Source organism: Peromyscus maniculatus, chromosome 20 (assembly GCF_049852395.1).
Source record: "Peromyscus maniculatus bairdii isolate BWxNUB_F1_BW_parent chromosome 20, HU_Pman_BW_mat_3.1, whole genome shotgun sequence".
Lineage (NCBI taxonomy): Eukaryota > Metazoa > Chordata > Mammalia > Rodentia > Cricetidae > Peromyscus > Peromyscus maniculatus.
The window spans coordinates 65,460,245-65,476,211 of record NC_134871.1 but is presented as its reverse complement, the minus strand read 5'-3'; the positions used below and the strand labels follow the sequence as shown (position 1 = coordinate 65,476,211).

The window sequence follows — 15,967 nt, the reverse complement described above, 5'->3', positions numbered from 1 at the left end:
TTACTTGATTTGAGCTTTATAAAAATACTTAGTCATTTAAAAACAATTTTGTGTATGTGTGTGTTTTCCATGTATGTGTGCCATGTTTGCGCACTGCCCGTGGAGAACACAAGGGGGCATCAGAGCTCCTGGAACTGGAGTAACAAATGGTGGTGAGCACCCATGTGGATGCTGGGAACTGTTTCCGGGTCCTCTGCAAAAACAGCAAGTACTCTTCCTAACTGCGGGGCCCTCTCTCCAGCCCCTCTACACGGTCTTCGGAAAAATGCCCCCTTTTAAATTCAAAACGGGTTTCTAAAATTCCTCCCTGCCACTTCTGTAGCCGGTTCATTAACTTTCACTGTTGTGTGATGCTCCTGGTGAGCGCACGGTTAACATACTCGTTCCCTACTGCCAGGCACTGGGCTGGCTTGCAGTTTTCCTATTAACAGTGCCCTCGTGAACATGCGGATCCTGGAACAGTCTCTGTAAGTTTCTAAAGAGCAGGCACCTGGAGGGGGCGCTGCTGAGACAGCTGGACAAAGGCATGTCCAGTTTTACAAAGTAACAAAGTACTTTCCCCGAGCATGGGCAGGGGGGCTTAGCTCACACCAGCAGCGGGCAGTGTCAGCTGTGTTTCATCGGGCATCACTTCGTGCCATTCCCTGCCCCCCCCCCCCCCCCCCCGCCTCCTTTTTTCCCTTTTTGCTAATGTTCTGATTTGCTAATGTTCTGATTTGCGAATGGACCCTGACTTTGGTCCTGCTTTCTATTTTCTGTGATTGCTGATGAAATTAAATTTCATTTCTTAGTCACTTGGTTTAAAGGCCCTTTGGCTATGTATTTTTGGTGTACAAAAGGCATAATGATGAATTGCCATAAAAATACTTAAAAATGGATTAAGATGAGTTGCCATAAAAATTACTTACAAAATTGGTTTGTGCCTAGTGCCAAACAGTGCTTGGAGCTTTGGGAGGACCTGGGTCAGTGCAACCCCACTGAGTGTGACAGGATGCTGGACATGTCGTAGACACTTCCGGCAGAGGAATTTACACATACATAACTCAGCAAAGGGAATAAATCATGCAGGTATCGGGAGGGCCAAGTCGGGGCAGGGGAAACTTCCAGAACATGATCTGGAGTGGCGATACTGGGAGGAGGAGTGATGGTGAGAACCACAGACAAGGCTGGACCGTGTGAGGCCTTGGAAGGCACAGCAGGGACTCTGGCTTTTACTCTGAGGTCAGAACACAGTAGTCTCCAGGTAGAGGCCAGGCCCCACCCAGGCAAGACACAATGGCGCCTCTGGCCTGGTGGACCTTGGTTTGTGTCAAGTTTCTCCAAAGCCCTGTGTTGAAGGTTGGCTGCTCGCCTGAAATTCAACTGAGGGGATGGGATTTGGCAGGAGGAGGTGAGGTTATCATGGTGTGTGCTAGACTCTATCTCCTACCCTCTGCTTATTGGCTGCCACGAGGGGAGTCGCTACCTCTCCACAGCCTTCTCCTGGTTTGGGATGCTGTCTCAGCAGAGGCCCGAAGGCAGCAGGTGACCATGGAAGAAACTATCAGGCAAGTAAACCTGCCAGGATTGCTCGAGCAACGTGAGGCTAGCCGGCACAGGGAGAAAGCAGGCAAGACTGCCGTAAGACGTGGTTAATGGTCTGCTGCTGAGGAAAGAGCCAACAGGCTAGGACGCAGTGGTGAGCGAGAGGAAAAGGGGCAGAGGGACTCTAAGAACACTGTCCCGAGCAACTGGCCAGACGAGGATGTTGTCTGGAGTACACAGAGGAGCAGACTGGGTAGACCAGAGAGGGAACGAGAACACGTGGGAGTACGTCTGGAGATAACCACGAGGAAAGGTGTGGTGGCGCTGGGCTCCGGCTGAGCTGGGCAGAGAAGCTTATGTTTCTCATCCTCGAGGCTGCAGGACAGGCTATATGGGGTTTCTCTGCTAATCTGATGTGGCCAATGATATAGACTTACCTCAGTACCACCTTTATGATATTCCATAGGATTCGGCACATTTATTTCCACTATCATTTGCTTAAAAGTTAAAAGAAAAATTCCTTCTTGTTTTCTTTTTTTTTGGTTTTTCGAGACAGGGTTTCTCTGTGTAGCTTTGCGCCTTTCCTGGAGCTCACTTGGTAGCCCAGGCTGGCCTCGAACTCACAAAGATCCGCCTGCCTCTGCCTCCCAAGTGCTGGGATTAAAGGCGTGCGCCACCAACGCCCGGCTCTTGTTTTCTTTATTGGTTGCTTGAAAATATGTCATTTAATTTCCGTGCACATGTGTACATTCCCAGATTTTTCTGATTAATTTCTCATTTAATTGCACTGTCCTCAGCAAAGCCACTTGATCTAATTTTAATTTTTAAAATTGTGCTGAGACTTGCTCTGTGGCTTCCCCACGTGACGTGCCCTGGGGGATGCCGCTCTGTGGAGAGGAACAGAACGTGTGCGTTACCCTGGGCGCAGCGTTCTGTGGGTGTCAGGCAGGCCCTCTTGGTCTAGAGGGCAACTTAACTGTGAGTTTGTTTTCAGTAGCGATGACCTGTCCACAGCCGAAGGGGGGGCTGATCCACATCTGGGCAGGAGAGGCTGCTCAAGGAATTCACCACAGGACAGATTGACAGACATTCACTATAGCCAGAGCGGGGGTGGGGTGGTGGTGGTCAGTGACTTAGGCAGTGAAGGAATGGTTACAGTGGACAGAGAGGAGAGGAAGGGGAATGGGACGCCAACACCGCCATGCCCTTGGGGACCCAGAGTGGATGCTGCGGCCACCAGGTATGACGAAAGGGGCACAAGAGAGGAAGGACAAGATTCAGCTTCTCCAACTTCATCTGCGCAGAGGTTGCTAACGTTCACAGGTGGCGGGGGTCATTTCCTGGTTTAAACCAGTATGGCACGATGCTGTCTTTTAAAAATTCTCCTGCAGGTTCAGCCTACACATTCCACGAGGACATCTGTATTTATGAGCCTGCGAGAAGGGCCTGATGGTTCTTCCTTTTCTCTTTAGAGTTGAGGATTTTTGTTTTGTTTGAGACAGGGCTGCACAGGGGTCAGGCACCTCTGCCTCCCCGGCACTGGGATAAAAACACGCCGCTGTGTCCACCAGATCCCCTCTTGTGCCAAGGCTTGTCTGTGTCTAGGATCTAGGTTAGTGGTTCTCGACCTGTGGGTCACGGTCATTGGAAAACACATATTTCCGAGGGGTTTAGGAGCCCCCAACTATAAATTTATTTTCATTGCTACTTCATAACTGTAATTTTGCTCCGGAGCGGTGTCTCAGTTCCTAAGACCATCAGAAAACACGCATTTCCGATGGTCGCGACCCACAGGCTGAGAACCTCTGATGTAGGTTCTTTCTAGCCTCACGGGAGCCAGGGTAGGGTTCCTCCTCTGTGTTCTCTGAGAGTCTGCTATCACTCTCTGTAGTGGCTCAGCAGTGTTGAACTGTGGAGAAATTGCAATTTTTCCCTCTCAATGCACTTCTAGGTCAGCACTCTGAAGTCGTTGTCTCCAGCTCTGCGGTCGCTGCGGAGAATCCTCCCCCATTCTAATCCTCCTGCTCTTTGTCAGCTGCCTGCCTCTTTTCTCTGGCTCCCATCTTGGGCGGGTTGCATCTTCCTTTATGACCCATGTTGTACTTTCCGCTCCATGTCCGACACCTTTTGTCTGTTACGGAAAGTGTTCCTCTCCTCCATCACCCGTTTTCTTAGTCTTCAGTGGTTTTCTTTTCTTTTTCTTTTCTTTTTAAATCAGATTGCAAAGCCTCGGCATTTGTTGCATTGGTGTTTGCACATGACAAAACACTTACCTAGAGTGGCTTACACAGGCAAGGGCTGATTTCTTTCTTTGCACAACAGATGTTGAGGCTGTCATTTGTTACCAGTTAATCCACTCTGAGAAAGACATTGGCTAGCTCAAGTGACAGTCTACAGCTGTGTCGTTTTCTCAGTACTAATGAGAGAGAGAGAGAGAGAGAGAGAGCACTAGGAGCTGATGTGCTACATGTAGCACATCATGATAACACAGATGTATCATAGCTCCATGGGCAGAGGCCTTTCGCAATCCAACACACTGTTCAACGCCCCAAAGTGCACAAGACACCCAGTTAATACTGTATTAAGTGGAACTGCATCTCCCTCGACATGGCACGCTTTTTAACATTGAAAGTGGACAGCCATTTCATTCACAGAGTTATGGAAGGTCTAGTCTCAGGCCAATGCTGATTCGATGGTGTCCTGAAACAATCTTTAGCAAGCAGTAAGAAGGAAGGATTATATAGTTTGTAGAGTTGGCAATACTTAAGGACATAGATAGCCTATGCACAGGCAGGACTGTAGACCATCTCAGAGCACGGTTCTCTCACCTCCATGACAATGATAAAAGCCAGCTTGGCGGCAATCACATGCCAATAGTAGATGTTGTGTTTATACTCTTGTGGGTGCCCAGGTGGGTTTCGGAAGTCACGGTACCTGAAAACACATCCAGGAATATCAGGAGAAAATCTTTTTGATTAATTAATTAATAATTAATTTTGATTAATTAATTAATATTGTAAACCAGGGCCAAATTTTAAAACCAGAGTTTTCTCTGATGCAAAGACTTTTACTACATTTCACTTAAAGTTCAGTTTGACATCAAACATTAGAAGAAAATTATCCAGCCGTCACTTACTAAGCTTGCAATCAGAAAATGATGGATTCTAGCTATGTAAAATAAGGCGCATCTTTATAAACTGACAAGTATTTACATATTTTCCACAAGGCTTTATCCCTGATTTCTGAAAAGACATAAAACACTTTAGCTATCTTGGGGCATCAGATCTGTACATTTCCATAGGGATCATCAGGCCGACTGGGCCATAGCGCCCGGTACTGCCTGCTGGTTAAGCCTTTCGCCTAACTCTGTTGTCTTCATCAGGCTGCCCACGTCTAGTTTCCTGGCTATACACTGTTAGACGACAAGAATGCAGTTACTGAGATCAGAATATGTACAGTCCGAACAAGCAGACCACTTGGAACAGTTGTTTTTGGCTCTGTCTGACTTCTAGGTTGTGTTATTGAGAATCTGAACCAGCATGGCTTTGAACAGTTGAATTAAATGAATTTGGGTTTAAGAATCCATAATAGAGAAAATAAATTTGCATGACCTACATGTTCAACAAACTACCCACTGGTAAGTGAGCTAGGCTGCACTACCCATGTTGACTTCCCAGCCCCCAGCACAGGGCACAGGAGACACCTCATTGCACCCATCTTTCTGTCTTTGCTGAGGGAGGTGCCAGCGTGTCATCCTTGAGCTGTCTTACTTCTCTTTCCTTGCGCTGCTGGGAACAGAACCTGGGGCCATGCCCACGGGAGGCAAGCGCTCCAACCGCGAGCCTGTGTGCCTCTTTCTTACTTTGATTTTACTGAAATAGTTTTGCCATATATCCTAGGTTGGTCTTGAACTCACTATGTATCCCAAGCTTGCCTCCACTAGAAGCAATTCACCTGCATGTCCCTCCTCAGTGCTGGGGTTACGGGCATGCACCACATTCCCGGTTTCCCTGCTTTGTGTAAGCTAGGCAAGAACTACCAATTGAGCTACATTCCCCAGCCTCACAAGACAGTTTTAAGAACTGAATGATATGAATGTGTAAAACTCTCAGCTATCTCCATTTCTAAGAATTACAAGGCTTTTCTCCTCCATCAGTTATGATGTATCCATTTGAACACGTTTCAAATTTGGCTTAAAAGTACTACCCTTGGTCTTCATTAGCTTTTTTTTTTCTTGAGTATTATTAAAAAGAAAGCCACATGAAAACTGTCTCTTAACACAGACTTAAATCACACCAGATAGAACCTTATCACACATGCCAAAAAGGCTTTTCATAAGACGAAATCCATTTTTAAACAGGTGAATCAAAACTTGCCTGCACAGGGTATAGTTTCCAAGCCCAATGTATGGGTTTTCCTTGTCTGCGTTTTTGAAGTCGGTGATGTTGAAGACGGAGAGAGTATTGTTGATGTAGCCGTCCATGGTGTAGTAAGTGTGCTCCCCGTAGGGAGGGATGGAGAAGGACCAATAGTATACCAGCCGGGGGATCATGTCTGACGTGAAAGCAATGATCATGGCCTACGGTGGAGGAAATGAGAAAAGGAATATTAGAATGGTCGCTAGATGGTCATTAGAATGGTCACTGTGGCTCATGGCGTAACAGAATCATTGTTTTTACCGATTTCCTTTCTAAGTGTCAGGTATGCACCTGTAAGCAGAGGACGCTTTGGGAGGTCTTCCATTCTAAGGGCAGGTATGGGGGAAAGGCCCGATAGTTGCTCGCTGAGCTTCTGAAATTCTTTAAACGCCATTTGTGGAGAATAACTGTACTGAGGCACCATGAAGAGCAGGACTGACTTGCAATAACTTGTGTGTAAATCGGTGCTACTCCAAGTTGTAATAGCTAGTTAGCCTCAGAGCTCTACTCGAGAGAAACGAGAGTCTACTGTGGTTTAGATTTAGAACGCTCTTGCAATATAACACTGAGGTCACTATTAGGAAGATAATCTTGCTTCATAGGACTCATTTGTGTGATAAAGAATTTATACAAAGCTGATTTTTTTTCATAAAAATCACTTGTCTCTCACAAAGAAGAATGAAAACTGAATAAAATACATCTCTCTTGATGTATAGTTATATACAGCCACTGGACTCACGCTCCTTACCCCCATGGTATTTTAGGCTTACTTAGACAATCCATGGCCTGATAAACAATATTGGGTTTGTTTTGGTCACCCAGTCAGAAAACAAGGCTACCTTATGACATCTAGTATCTGAGCATCCAAACTTCCAAAAGATTAACTGGATAAAGTTCTAAAATCATAAATTATCACATAACACAGTTTCGTATGTTCCTGCATAGAAGGAAGAGACAGGTCAATGATGAGTCCATGTCTGTGCCAGGCAGAAGTGTCCTAGGATGAAAGCCTATTTAGAACCCCACAGACCTTCCCCAAAGATCTTTAATTTGGGCTTTTAACTCTGGTATATGAAATTGGTTTGCAGGAAGGACAAAGGGTATGTACTTTAGGCTTCACCAACTGAAGCACAAGACCAGACATGTTTTTGGCACCAAGTGACTTTTAATAGTATTCATCTGGACACATGGTTTAGTTACAGTGAGACCACAAACCAACAAACAAGATTCGGGCAAAGCAAGAAAACAATTAAGCCTCCCTACCCCCCACTAAAGCTAGTTACCTTGCTTTCTGCAATGTGAAGAATCTGAGTGTGAGTGTGTGTGTGTGTGCGTGTGTGTGTGTGCCTGTGCATGCACACATGTGTGCCTGCGTGTCAGCAGTGAGGTATGTGTGTGTGTATATGTATGCATGTATGTATGCAAGCATGCACACATGTGTGCCTGTCTATCAGCAGTGAGGTATGTGTATATGTGTATATGTATGCATGCATGCATGTATGTGTGACTGTCAGCAGTGAGGTATGTGTATGTGTGCATGCATGCATGTATGCCTGCTGCATTTAGCAGTGAGGTGTGTGTGTATGTATGTATGCATGCATGTGTGTCTGCCTGTCAGCAGTGAGGTAAGACAAGAAGATTTGGTGTTTGCCAGATTTCAGTAGATGAAGTTTTCCTGTTATTATTTAGCTAAATGCTATCTTTTTACAGAATCACCTGAAGACGTGCTTCAGGAAAGTACAAAAATCCCAACAAGGAAGATAAGTCTCTCGTTTCCTGACAAGGTATCTTTCCCCCCCTGAATTGAGTGGCTCCGAGATACACTGCAAGAATACACATAATGTAGCTTGCCTCATTTCCCATGCTGTTCTACACACAAGTTCCATTTATATCAAAATAAATTAAAATTGCTCTTCAATAGCAGATGCTCTGGCAAGGCACAACAATGTCAGCTGCGCTTATTTATGGAACCAGCAGCCTTAACCCAAATGACTTCCCAGCACACGCCTGCCTGGCGTCTCCTACCTTGGTGGCCTCTCTTCCCTCTTTTGTACACGTTGGGTTGTGGACATCATGTGGGGGGTTCCAGGGGGAGGGTTATATATGTGTGTGGTGACAGATAGTGTCTCATGGTTACCTGTATGCATGTGTACAGTGCATTTTATAAGTATAACAAATGCTAATTGTACGGACTGAAGGATGGTCCACAGTGTAATCAGTGACACAGTGTAATCAGTAAGGGGCTTTGTTAAGGTATATTAGAGAAAAAAATAATCAGTAGTCCCAGTTAGCCAGTGGGTGTGGGGGGGTGTGCCCCCGTGTGTGTGAACACACACACACACACACACACACACACACACACACACACACACTCTCACACTGCTTTGGAAACCTAGCCAATCCTCCATCTGTGCTCGTGGAGAAGAGCCACGGCACGGATCTAGGGAAACGGTGTTTAACACAATCACTCCAGAATGCCTGAGGAATTGGGAATTTGAACCAGATCAATTTTCTTGTTTGTTGTTTGTTTCTGAAGGTCAAACAAAAAGCCCTCCAGTTTCAAACCTTCCTGCCCAAAGTCTTCCTAAAGCTCCCGGATCCACGTTCCTGCCCTGCCTAACGTACTGTAGCCTCCTGTATGTGACAGATTCGTGCTTTCGTGACGGTAGCACTCGAAAGGCCTGGCTGTCACGGTTCTAAACGTGAGTCTTCGTTTTGAAACACAGTGGTCATTGAAGGTAGGGGCCACTGGGGTGAAAGAAACTGATTTAATCCATCAGCTCCTCAAAGCTAGAGGTAGCCTGCCATTCAGAAAACTGGTGGGGGTGGGGGTGACAGCTGTGTCCCACATAACTTGTTTCATTGTAACCAGTCAGGGGTGGGGGGGTGCGATGACTGGCTTTGAGGTGCCTGTCAGTGCCTGTCAGAGTCCTCAGGGAGCCACAGTTAATGATGTCAGGTAATGAAGTTAAACAGTAGCAACCATGTGAAGGAGGACCGGGAGGGATCCATGTGTCTGCTGGAACTCACCGACTTCCCAAACCACGCTGAGACAGAATCCCTCATCTACCAAATACAAAATGGGGTTCTGAAGTGTGTGCACAGGGCCGGGGTCCCACAGCTCAAGCCGTGGTGTGGGAAGTGGAACTCAGAGCGGCCTGACTCCTCAGCCCACTTCCCTCCTCCAGAGCCTGTGACAGACATGGCCTCTCGCTCTCTCTTCTGCTTTCCCAGGAGTTCATGGGGGACCCAGAAACTGTGCTTTAAGAAGCTAAAATTTTTTTAAAAAATCATTTTGTCCGGGAAGCTGGCCTGGTGAGACTGGTAGTGAAATATGGGTAGAAATAATCCTGGTTTGGAAGACAAGGGGAGGCAAGAGATCCTTGGATAGGCTGCCATTAAACTGCTTTGCCTGAAAACTGCCTCTCGGCCTGTGCCCAAAGAAGCAACCTGTACAGGCCGTACAATCCAGCTGTGCTCTCACAGCTGGGACACATGTAGTCATGAAGCTGCTGCAGCCATGACGTAGGGACTGTCCCACCTCCCCGTAAGAGCCATTTCCCTGGAAACAAGAAGGTAACCAATACCCAGTTAGGATGGCCAATTTCTCCTTCATCACAGTTAATGTTTTAAAGATGTGATTTTAGAATATATAGTGATATATGGTGGGATTCTTTTAATGTGTTCTGACTCTAAATAAACCCATATCTGTCTGTGTTTAAAAGCACCCTTTGGTGATGCTTTCTTATGTCATATATGAGTCAAAGGTGTCAGTACTTATTACTCTGTTTCTTTTGGTAAAGACGTCAGCAGAGAAGCAGCGATACTACCCGTGGAGGATGTCCTGATGTGGTGAGTCAATAATAATTATAAGCAATTAAAATGTGTTGTAAAAAGATAGTTGCAGAGCAACTAAAAGCCATACTGGGGGCCAGAGAAGCAGCTCAGTGGTGAAGAACACTTGCTGCTCTTGTAGAAGACCTGGGTTCTGTTCCCGGCACCCATATGGTGGTTCACAACGATCTGAAATTTCAGTGCCAGGGGGTTCTAATCCCTTGTCTGTCCTCACTAGGCACCAAACACACATGTGGTCCACATACATGCAGGCAAAACACACATACCAAATAAAAATAATAGTGGGAGGTGTAGACTATGAATCCCAGGCCTACTCACATTGGTCACCACAGCCAAGATGGCTATTCCTTGCATGATGGGCTGCCACGCGCCGATATCCCGGGCTTTTTCTGGCACCATGCGTCTATACTGAGTCGTCAGCTTCCACGCGTCCACTCTTATTTCCAATATATTGTTCACCAGAGCCAGCAGGGGAGCCAGTGGAAAAGAGGCCACAAATAAGGTGACGAACCCAAACTGAATAACTGTCAACGGAATGGACACATGTCATGGAGGGGAGGACAGACGGCAGGACAACGTATTTTTCCTTTATTCTTGTAAAGAAAGAGAAAGGCAAACAAAGAACCCACCCAAGGGAGGAGACACATTCACAGTCAGTCACAACTCAGCGCTCACAGCAAGACAATGTAAACAAAACACAAATATGAAATCTAAAGAAAGGAGACTGAACATGGCTTATTTCCTTCACATATATTCACTCAAAAGAAACAACAGATTGAAAACTCATTGACTCCACCACAGTGACTTCCTGGTAATATGTTCCCTTTTCCTGTTAAGATAATGTTAGAAGCAGATTCATGGCTTGGGAATCTAAAGAGCAGAGTGGAAGTATCTAGCAATCAAAGAGAAACCGAAATGTGTGGCTATGAAGAGGATGACGGAGAATGTCGGGAGTGTGCTGGCAGTCAGCAAACAGAGTGCCGAGCCTTGAGAGACTTCCTCCACTCAGCCATCCTCTAAGCCCTACATCCCACCGTCCCACAAGCCCTCACCCCTGCATGGAAGCTACTCGTGCCTCCCTGAAAGTGGCTGCACATTCCAAAGCCCGGGAGATTCTTGACCCCGCTAAAGACAGATCGTTTTTGACAGGGCCAAGCATCTCCCTCTCCATGGGATGGTTTTTCTTGACTTGTTCCGCTTAATTTAAAAAGCCAAGTTATATATTAACTAAGAGCCTCTAAAACACAATTACCCACAGGGCTTCAACCGCTTTCCCAGTTGTAGCAACTAACAATGTTTTAGCGCTGACTTTTCCTCCTGTCTTATGCGCCTTTCTGCCATGGTCCAATCCCTCCTGAGCGATGATGTCACCCTCAAAAGCCTTCTCTGCAGAAATAACCCTGTTGGAGTCCTCCCCCTGCTTTGCTCCTTGCTCCTCTCTCCTGGCCTCCTCAGCACTCTGGCAGTCTCTCATGACTCCAGCTAGGCATGCCTGACCCACCCACATGGCCTCACCTACAGCTCCTCAGTGCCTGATCTGTGCACCCACTTTTCCCAGTAACATTGCCATCCTGATGTCCTACAGACCCCAGAGCCATCTCTACACCAGCTCCCCTCCTGCATATTCCATCTCCTGGAAGTTATCTTAGAAATTCTCTTCCTCATCTGCCATCTGAGTCACCCCTTCAATGGTCATCAAACCAGTCCCCCCTCTTCTATTCCCATGAATATTCCCACAACCTCTGTTAAGGCACTCATCACTTAAATGAACTAACTGCTGATGATGGGTGTGGTGGCGCACGCCTTTAGTCCCAGCACTCGGGAGGCAGAGGCAGGCGGATTTCTGTGAGTTCGAGGCCAGCCCGGTCTATAGAGATATTTCCAGGACAGCTGGGGCTGTTACACAGAGAAACTCTATCTCAAAAAATAAAACAAACAAAGAGTTAATTGTTGTAACCTCGTAATTATTGTCTTCTCACCAAATAGAGACCCCATCCCAAATAGCTTCCACTCTGCTTCTGGAATAATCTGACTGTCAACAAAAACACTACATAATTCTCTTGCTTACCAATATTCCCACAATCCCCCATTCTTTCTTATGAATCCCAAGCCCCTGCCATACACACAGAGGCCACCACGTACGTCTGTAGTTTACTTAATGTTCTCACCACTGAGCCTCCGCTTCAGCCATGCTTTGTCTACAGAACTCTGAAGCAGTCACAGGGGTGACTCTGTATTGTAAAACATGCCCGGTTCTCTACTATTCGTCGTGTACCGTCCATTTCCTTCCCCATTCTTTTGATACTACCATTCTCTTTTCAAAAATCAGATTCAAACACCACCTGCTTGACCAAGTCTTCTTTGGCTTTTCTAAAGTAAACCACTGTGTGTCAAGCTCCATGAGAACATGCACCAAGTCTTAGCTTGGTATCTCTGACAAATAATACAGTGCTTGGCACAGTGGTACACCCACCCCTGGGCACTGCAGGAAGAGACAGGACTTCCTCATCTGCCATGCTAGAAAGCCATTCCTTTAAAGACTAGAAGTCTTCTCTGCAGGTTGTAGATAGGGGCACAAGAAGCAAAGAATTGGAAGGCAGGCCCGAAGTCTAGAGAGTGCAGCACATTTGGGAGGTGTGGTACAGGGAGAAAAGGGGTGAGCCGAGGGGATGCTGAGGAGCCGAGACATTCACAGCAGTAAGCAAATGCAGAGAAGAATAGATGGGGATCACTGTGATGTGTCTTGCTGTCACCTTGACGGGACCTAGAATCTCCTGTGAGATGCCTCTGGGCACGCCTGTCAGGAGAATCTTGATTACATTTATTGATGGAGGAAGACTCTTTGACTGTGGGGTGGCTATTCTGTGGGCGGGGACTCCTGGGCCAATGTGGGCAATGTCAAAAGCAAGGTAAACATTAGCATGCATACATCCTTCTATTTCTGCGGATGTGATGTGACCAGTTGCTTCAGGCTCTGGCTGCCTGGACCTCCCCATTGTGAGGGGATGGATGTTGAACCTGGGGCTATAATGAACCCTTTTTCCCTTAAATGGCTTCTCTCAGGCTATTTTAACTCGGCAATAGGAAAGGAATGAAAATAGCCATTATTCCCATGACTGGAAACTGAGCTTGGAGATGGGCTGAACAAGGCAAAGGCAGTCCAGAGACACAGGGGGGCTCACGGCCTCACTCTGTTGCCCTTCACTGTGCCATCGGCCAACCATGAAGCTGTCACCAAAGACACCTGTGTCTAGGACAGGTAGAACCCAGGTACAAAACTGCATCTTCCGCTTCCAGCTCTAGTATCAATTGCTGCTCTTCTCTCTCCTCTTTTTTTTTTTTTCTCTCCAGACAAGGTTTCTCGGTGTAGTTTTGGTGCCTGTCCTGGATCTTGCTCTGCAGACCAGGCTGGCCTTGAACTCAGAGAGATCCACCTGGCTCTGCCTCCCGAGTGCTGGGATTAAAGGCGTGCACCACCGCTGCCTGGCTGCTGTTCTTCTCTTATGTTCGGCACCGTAAGTCCTCAGAGTTGAGGACCTAACATTTTGCCTTTGGCTAATACCTCCGAATGATTCAATCTCAAATCATGGGGAAATGTACTAAATAAAAAAAAAAAAAAAAAAAAAAAAAAAAAAAAACATTTGCTGGCAGCAGTAACAGCAAGAACAGAAATTCTAGGGCACAGCACACAGCCTCAGTGGGCACTGGGAGTAGGCGGGGCAATGCAGATGTGAGATTGACTAGCAGGTGCAGACCTGCTCCAAAGTCAACAAATATCTGTGAGTACTAGGCTCCAAGTACTGGTGCTAAGGGCTTGGTAGCTGAGTCTAGTAGGGGGAGGGGCATTCATACATGCACAGGATTATGGGAGCCAGGGCTGCTCGGCCCTACAAGAGCAGCAAAGCAGAGTGGCTTTGCCGAGGGCCAGTAAGAGCCAGTCAGACAGGGAAGAAAGGGAAAGAGCTGTGGTTGGTGGGAGGCACCGACCACCTGTGGGGAGCTGACATTGATGGATGTGGGAGAGCACTGTGAAGGTCACCTCGGAGTGACATTACTCCCAGAGACAATATTTATGTTTAGAGAAATGAACCAAGAATTCAAAGGGCACTGAAAATTATATCTCTCACAGCCTAGAAGGACTAAACACAGATTTCACTGTGTTACCAAATACAAAGTAACATATTGTCTATGCTCTGAAACTGAGGAAGCTCTCCAAGTCATTGGGAATTGTTGGGATGGCTATAAAGCATTGTCAGAAACCTCAAAGTCTGTCTATAGCAGCTGTTATGATAGAATATATGTACACATATAGTAGAATAGGATGAGACCAAATTAATTAGTTCATAACTATTTAACAGGCCCATGAAACCCAAAAAGTCTGTTCACCATCTCCCCAAAGCATGGCTATGTAACTTTTCTCCTTAATGTCATTCACTTAACTAATCAGTTGGTGTATGTGGGGGGAATAACTTCCTCTGTGCAAGTCTTCGTGCTGGGGAGAGGCTCCAATAAGTAACGTCCTATGCCAGGGAGCTACTATTAATGCTGATCACAGCGCTAGTAAGACATAGTAATTGTCTCACAATCCATTCCGTACTGATGCTGCGCCCTTAATAAAAACCAATCTTGATAAAAAACAAAAACGAATTTCAAATCTGACCCCAGGCTGATACACACAAAGTGGACTGTTTTCCTCACCCAGACAACTATTTCTATGTATTATGCATACTTTCTAAAAAGATATTTTATACACAGAATATGATTTAATAACCTACCAACTGTTTGCAGGAAGTAGTGTCCTGGCAGAGACACTAACCCCTTTGCACAAACACGAAGCCTATCAGATTTTGTGCCTGTTTTTCTGTTCTCCCAAGCTTAAAAAATTGTGATTCGTCGTAAAGGTTAGGTCAAAGGGCAGAGATACAAAATATGTAAATGGTCAGCCATCTTTTAGAACTAAGTATGTCATTCACAATAGAAAGGTTAGTGTTCCTGATGAAAATCTGTTCTGAGATGCATCGATTTAAGGCAACAGAGTTCAAAACCATGTTCATCTGATGAAGAGGGAGAGCCTGTGCAGGTAGTTCACAAACAGACAAGACACCCACGGAGGTGGGGCAGGCCCTGTGCCAAGTCCTGACTAACTCCAGGCCAGCAGAATGGCTCCTCACCCAGAGGGTCATTCAAGGCACCACATGCAAACCCTGCCCAGAAGAAACAAGAGGCCATCTAAAGCAGGAGTGAGGTATGAAAGGGAGCCAGGGACCCTTCCTGCCATGAGGAACTGTGTTCTCACAGGTTTGCTCAGTGATTCTGTTCTGGCCAATAACTGCATGGATGCTAGCATAAGCTGAATGAATCGTACCTAGTGACAGTGATTGGGGTTCATTCACAGACAACATGGTCAGCATGCTTTGCGAACTTACAGTGAAGACCTCATGGAAAATTCCATTTCAATGCATGGTAATAAATCCTTAGCTTTGAACAACAATAAGTACTAACAAAACCACACACAGCCATCATATTTGAAACCTTTGATTTTTCTCCACTCTATACTTGTACCCAGTGGAGAAAAAAAAAACTATTCATATCAATGCGCTAAATAATTTTGTAGCTCAACCACAGATTCCTTCAGCTCCAACACATACCCCAGCATATTTTACTGAATACTTACTCATTTCAAGATACTCATAGAACAACCCCAGCCTGCCCATGGGCTGCAGATGGTAATCCTGTTCCCATCGTGGAGTTATCTTCTCTGATCCCGAAACTCTTTTATATCGTCCAATCAGATTCATGACCCATCTGCCAGGGGAAAAAAAAAATCAAATTATAAATTAGAATGAATATTGTCAGACCCACATCATGAAGAATTTCTTTGCTGTCTCAAAGCTGAATAGGTAGTCCTCCCAAGAAATTAGCTTCTCCTTTGCACGCTAAATATCTTCAGTTTGATGGCTCAGCAGTTAAGAGCACTGACTATTCTTCCAGAGGACCCAGGGTTCAATTCCCAGCACCCACATGGCAGCTCACAACTGTCTGTAACTCCAAGATCTGACACAGACGTACATGCAGGCAAAACACCAGTGCACATAAAAAAAAAAATGATTAAAAATATCTTCAGTTTTCCATTTTTTCCCCCTCTAATCATTAAAAACATTTTTTTTTTT

At 45.9% G+C, this 15,967-nt stretch overlaps 1 protein-coding gene and 1 long non-coding RNA gene across 5 annotated transcripts in view; one reads left to right on the top strand and one right to left on the bottom strand.

Moving 5' to 3' along the window:
* Ano6 (anoctamin 6) overlaps positions 1–15,967 on the bottom strand; it is a 199,320-nt gene that overhangs the window by 3,644 nt on the left and 179,709 nt on the right. For all 4 annotated transcript variants that reach the window (XM_006974329.4, XM_006974328.4, XM_076556664.1 and 1 more), the window contains 4 exons: positions 15,472–15,602; positions 10,116–10,321; positions 5,901–6,103; positions 4,353–4,458 (listed from right to left, as the gene is read on the bottom strand). In XM_006974329.4, the coding sequence (XP_006974391.1) occupies positions 4,353–4,458; positions 5,901–6,103; positions 10,116–10,321; positions 15,472–15,602 (646 nt within the window). The remainder of the gene's footprint in view (positions 1–4,352; positions 4,459–5,900; positions 6,104–10,115; positions 10,322–15,471; positions 15,603–15,967) is intronic.
* LOC121824490 (uncharacterized) lies at positions 7,643–10,088 on the top strand. Its single transcript, XR_006066393.2, has 3 exons — positions 7,643–7,726; positions 8,479–8,644; positions 9,746–10,088. It is a non-coding gene; the product is annotated as an uncharacterized LOC121824490 (long non-coding RNA).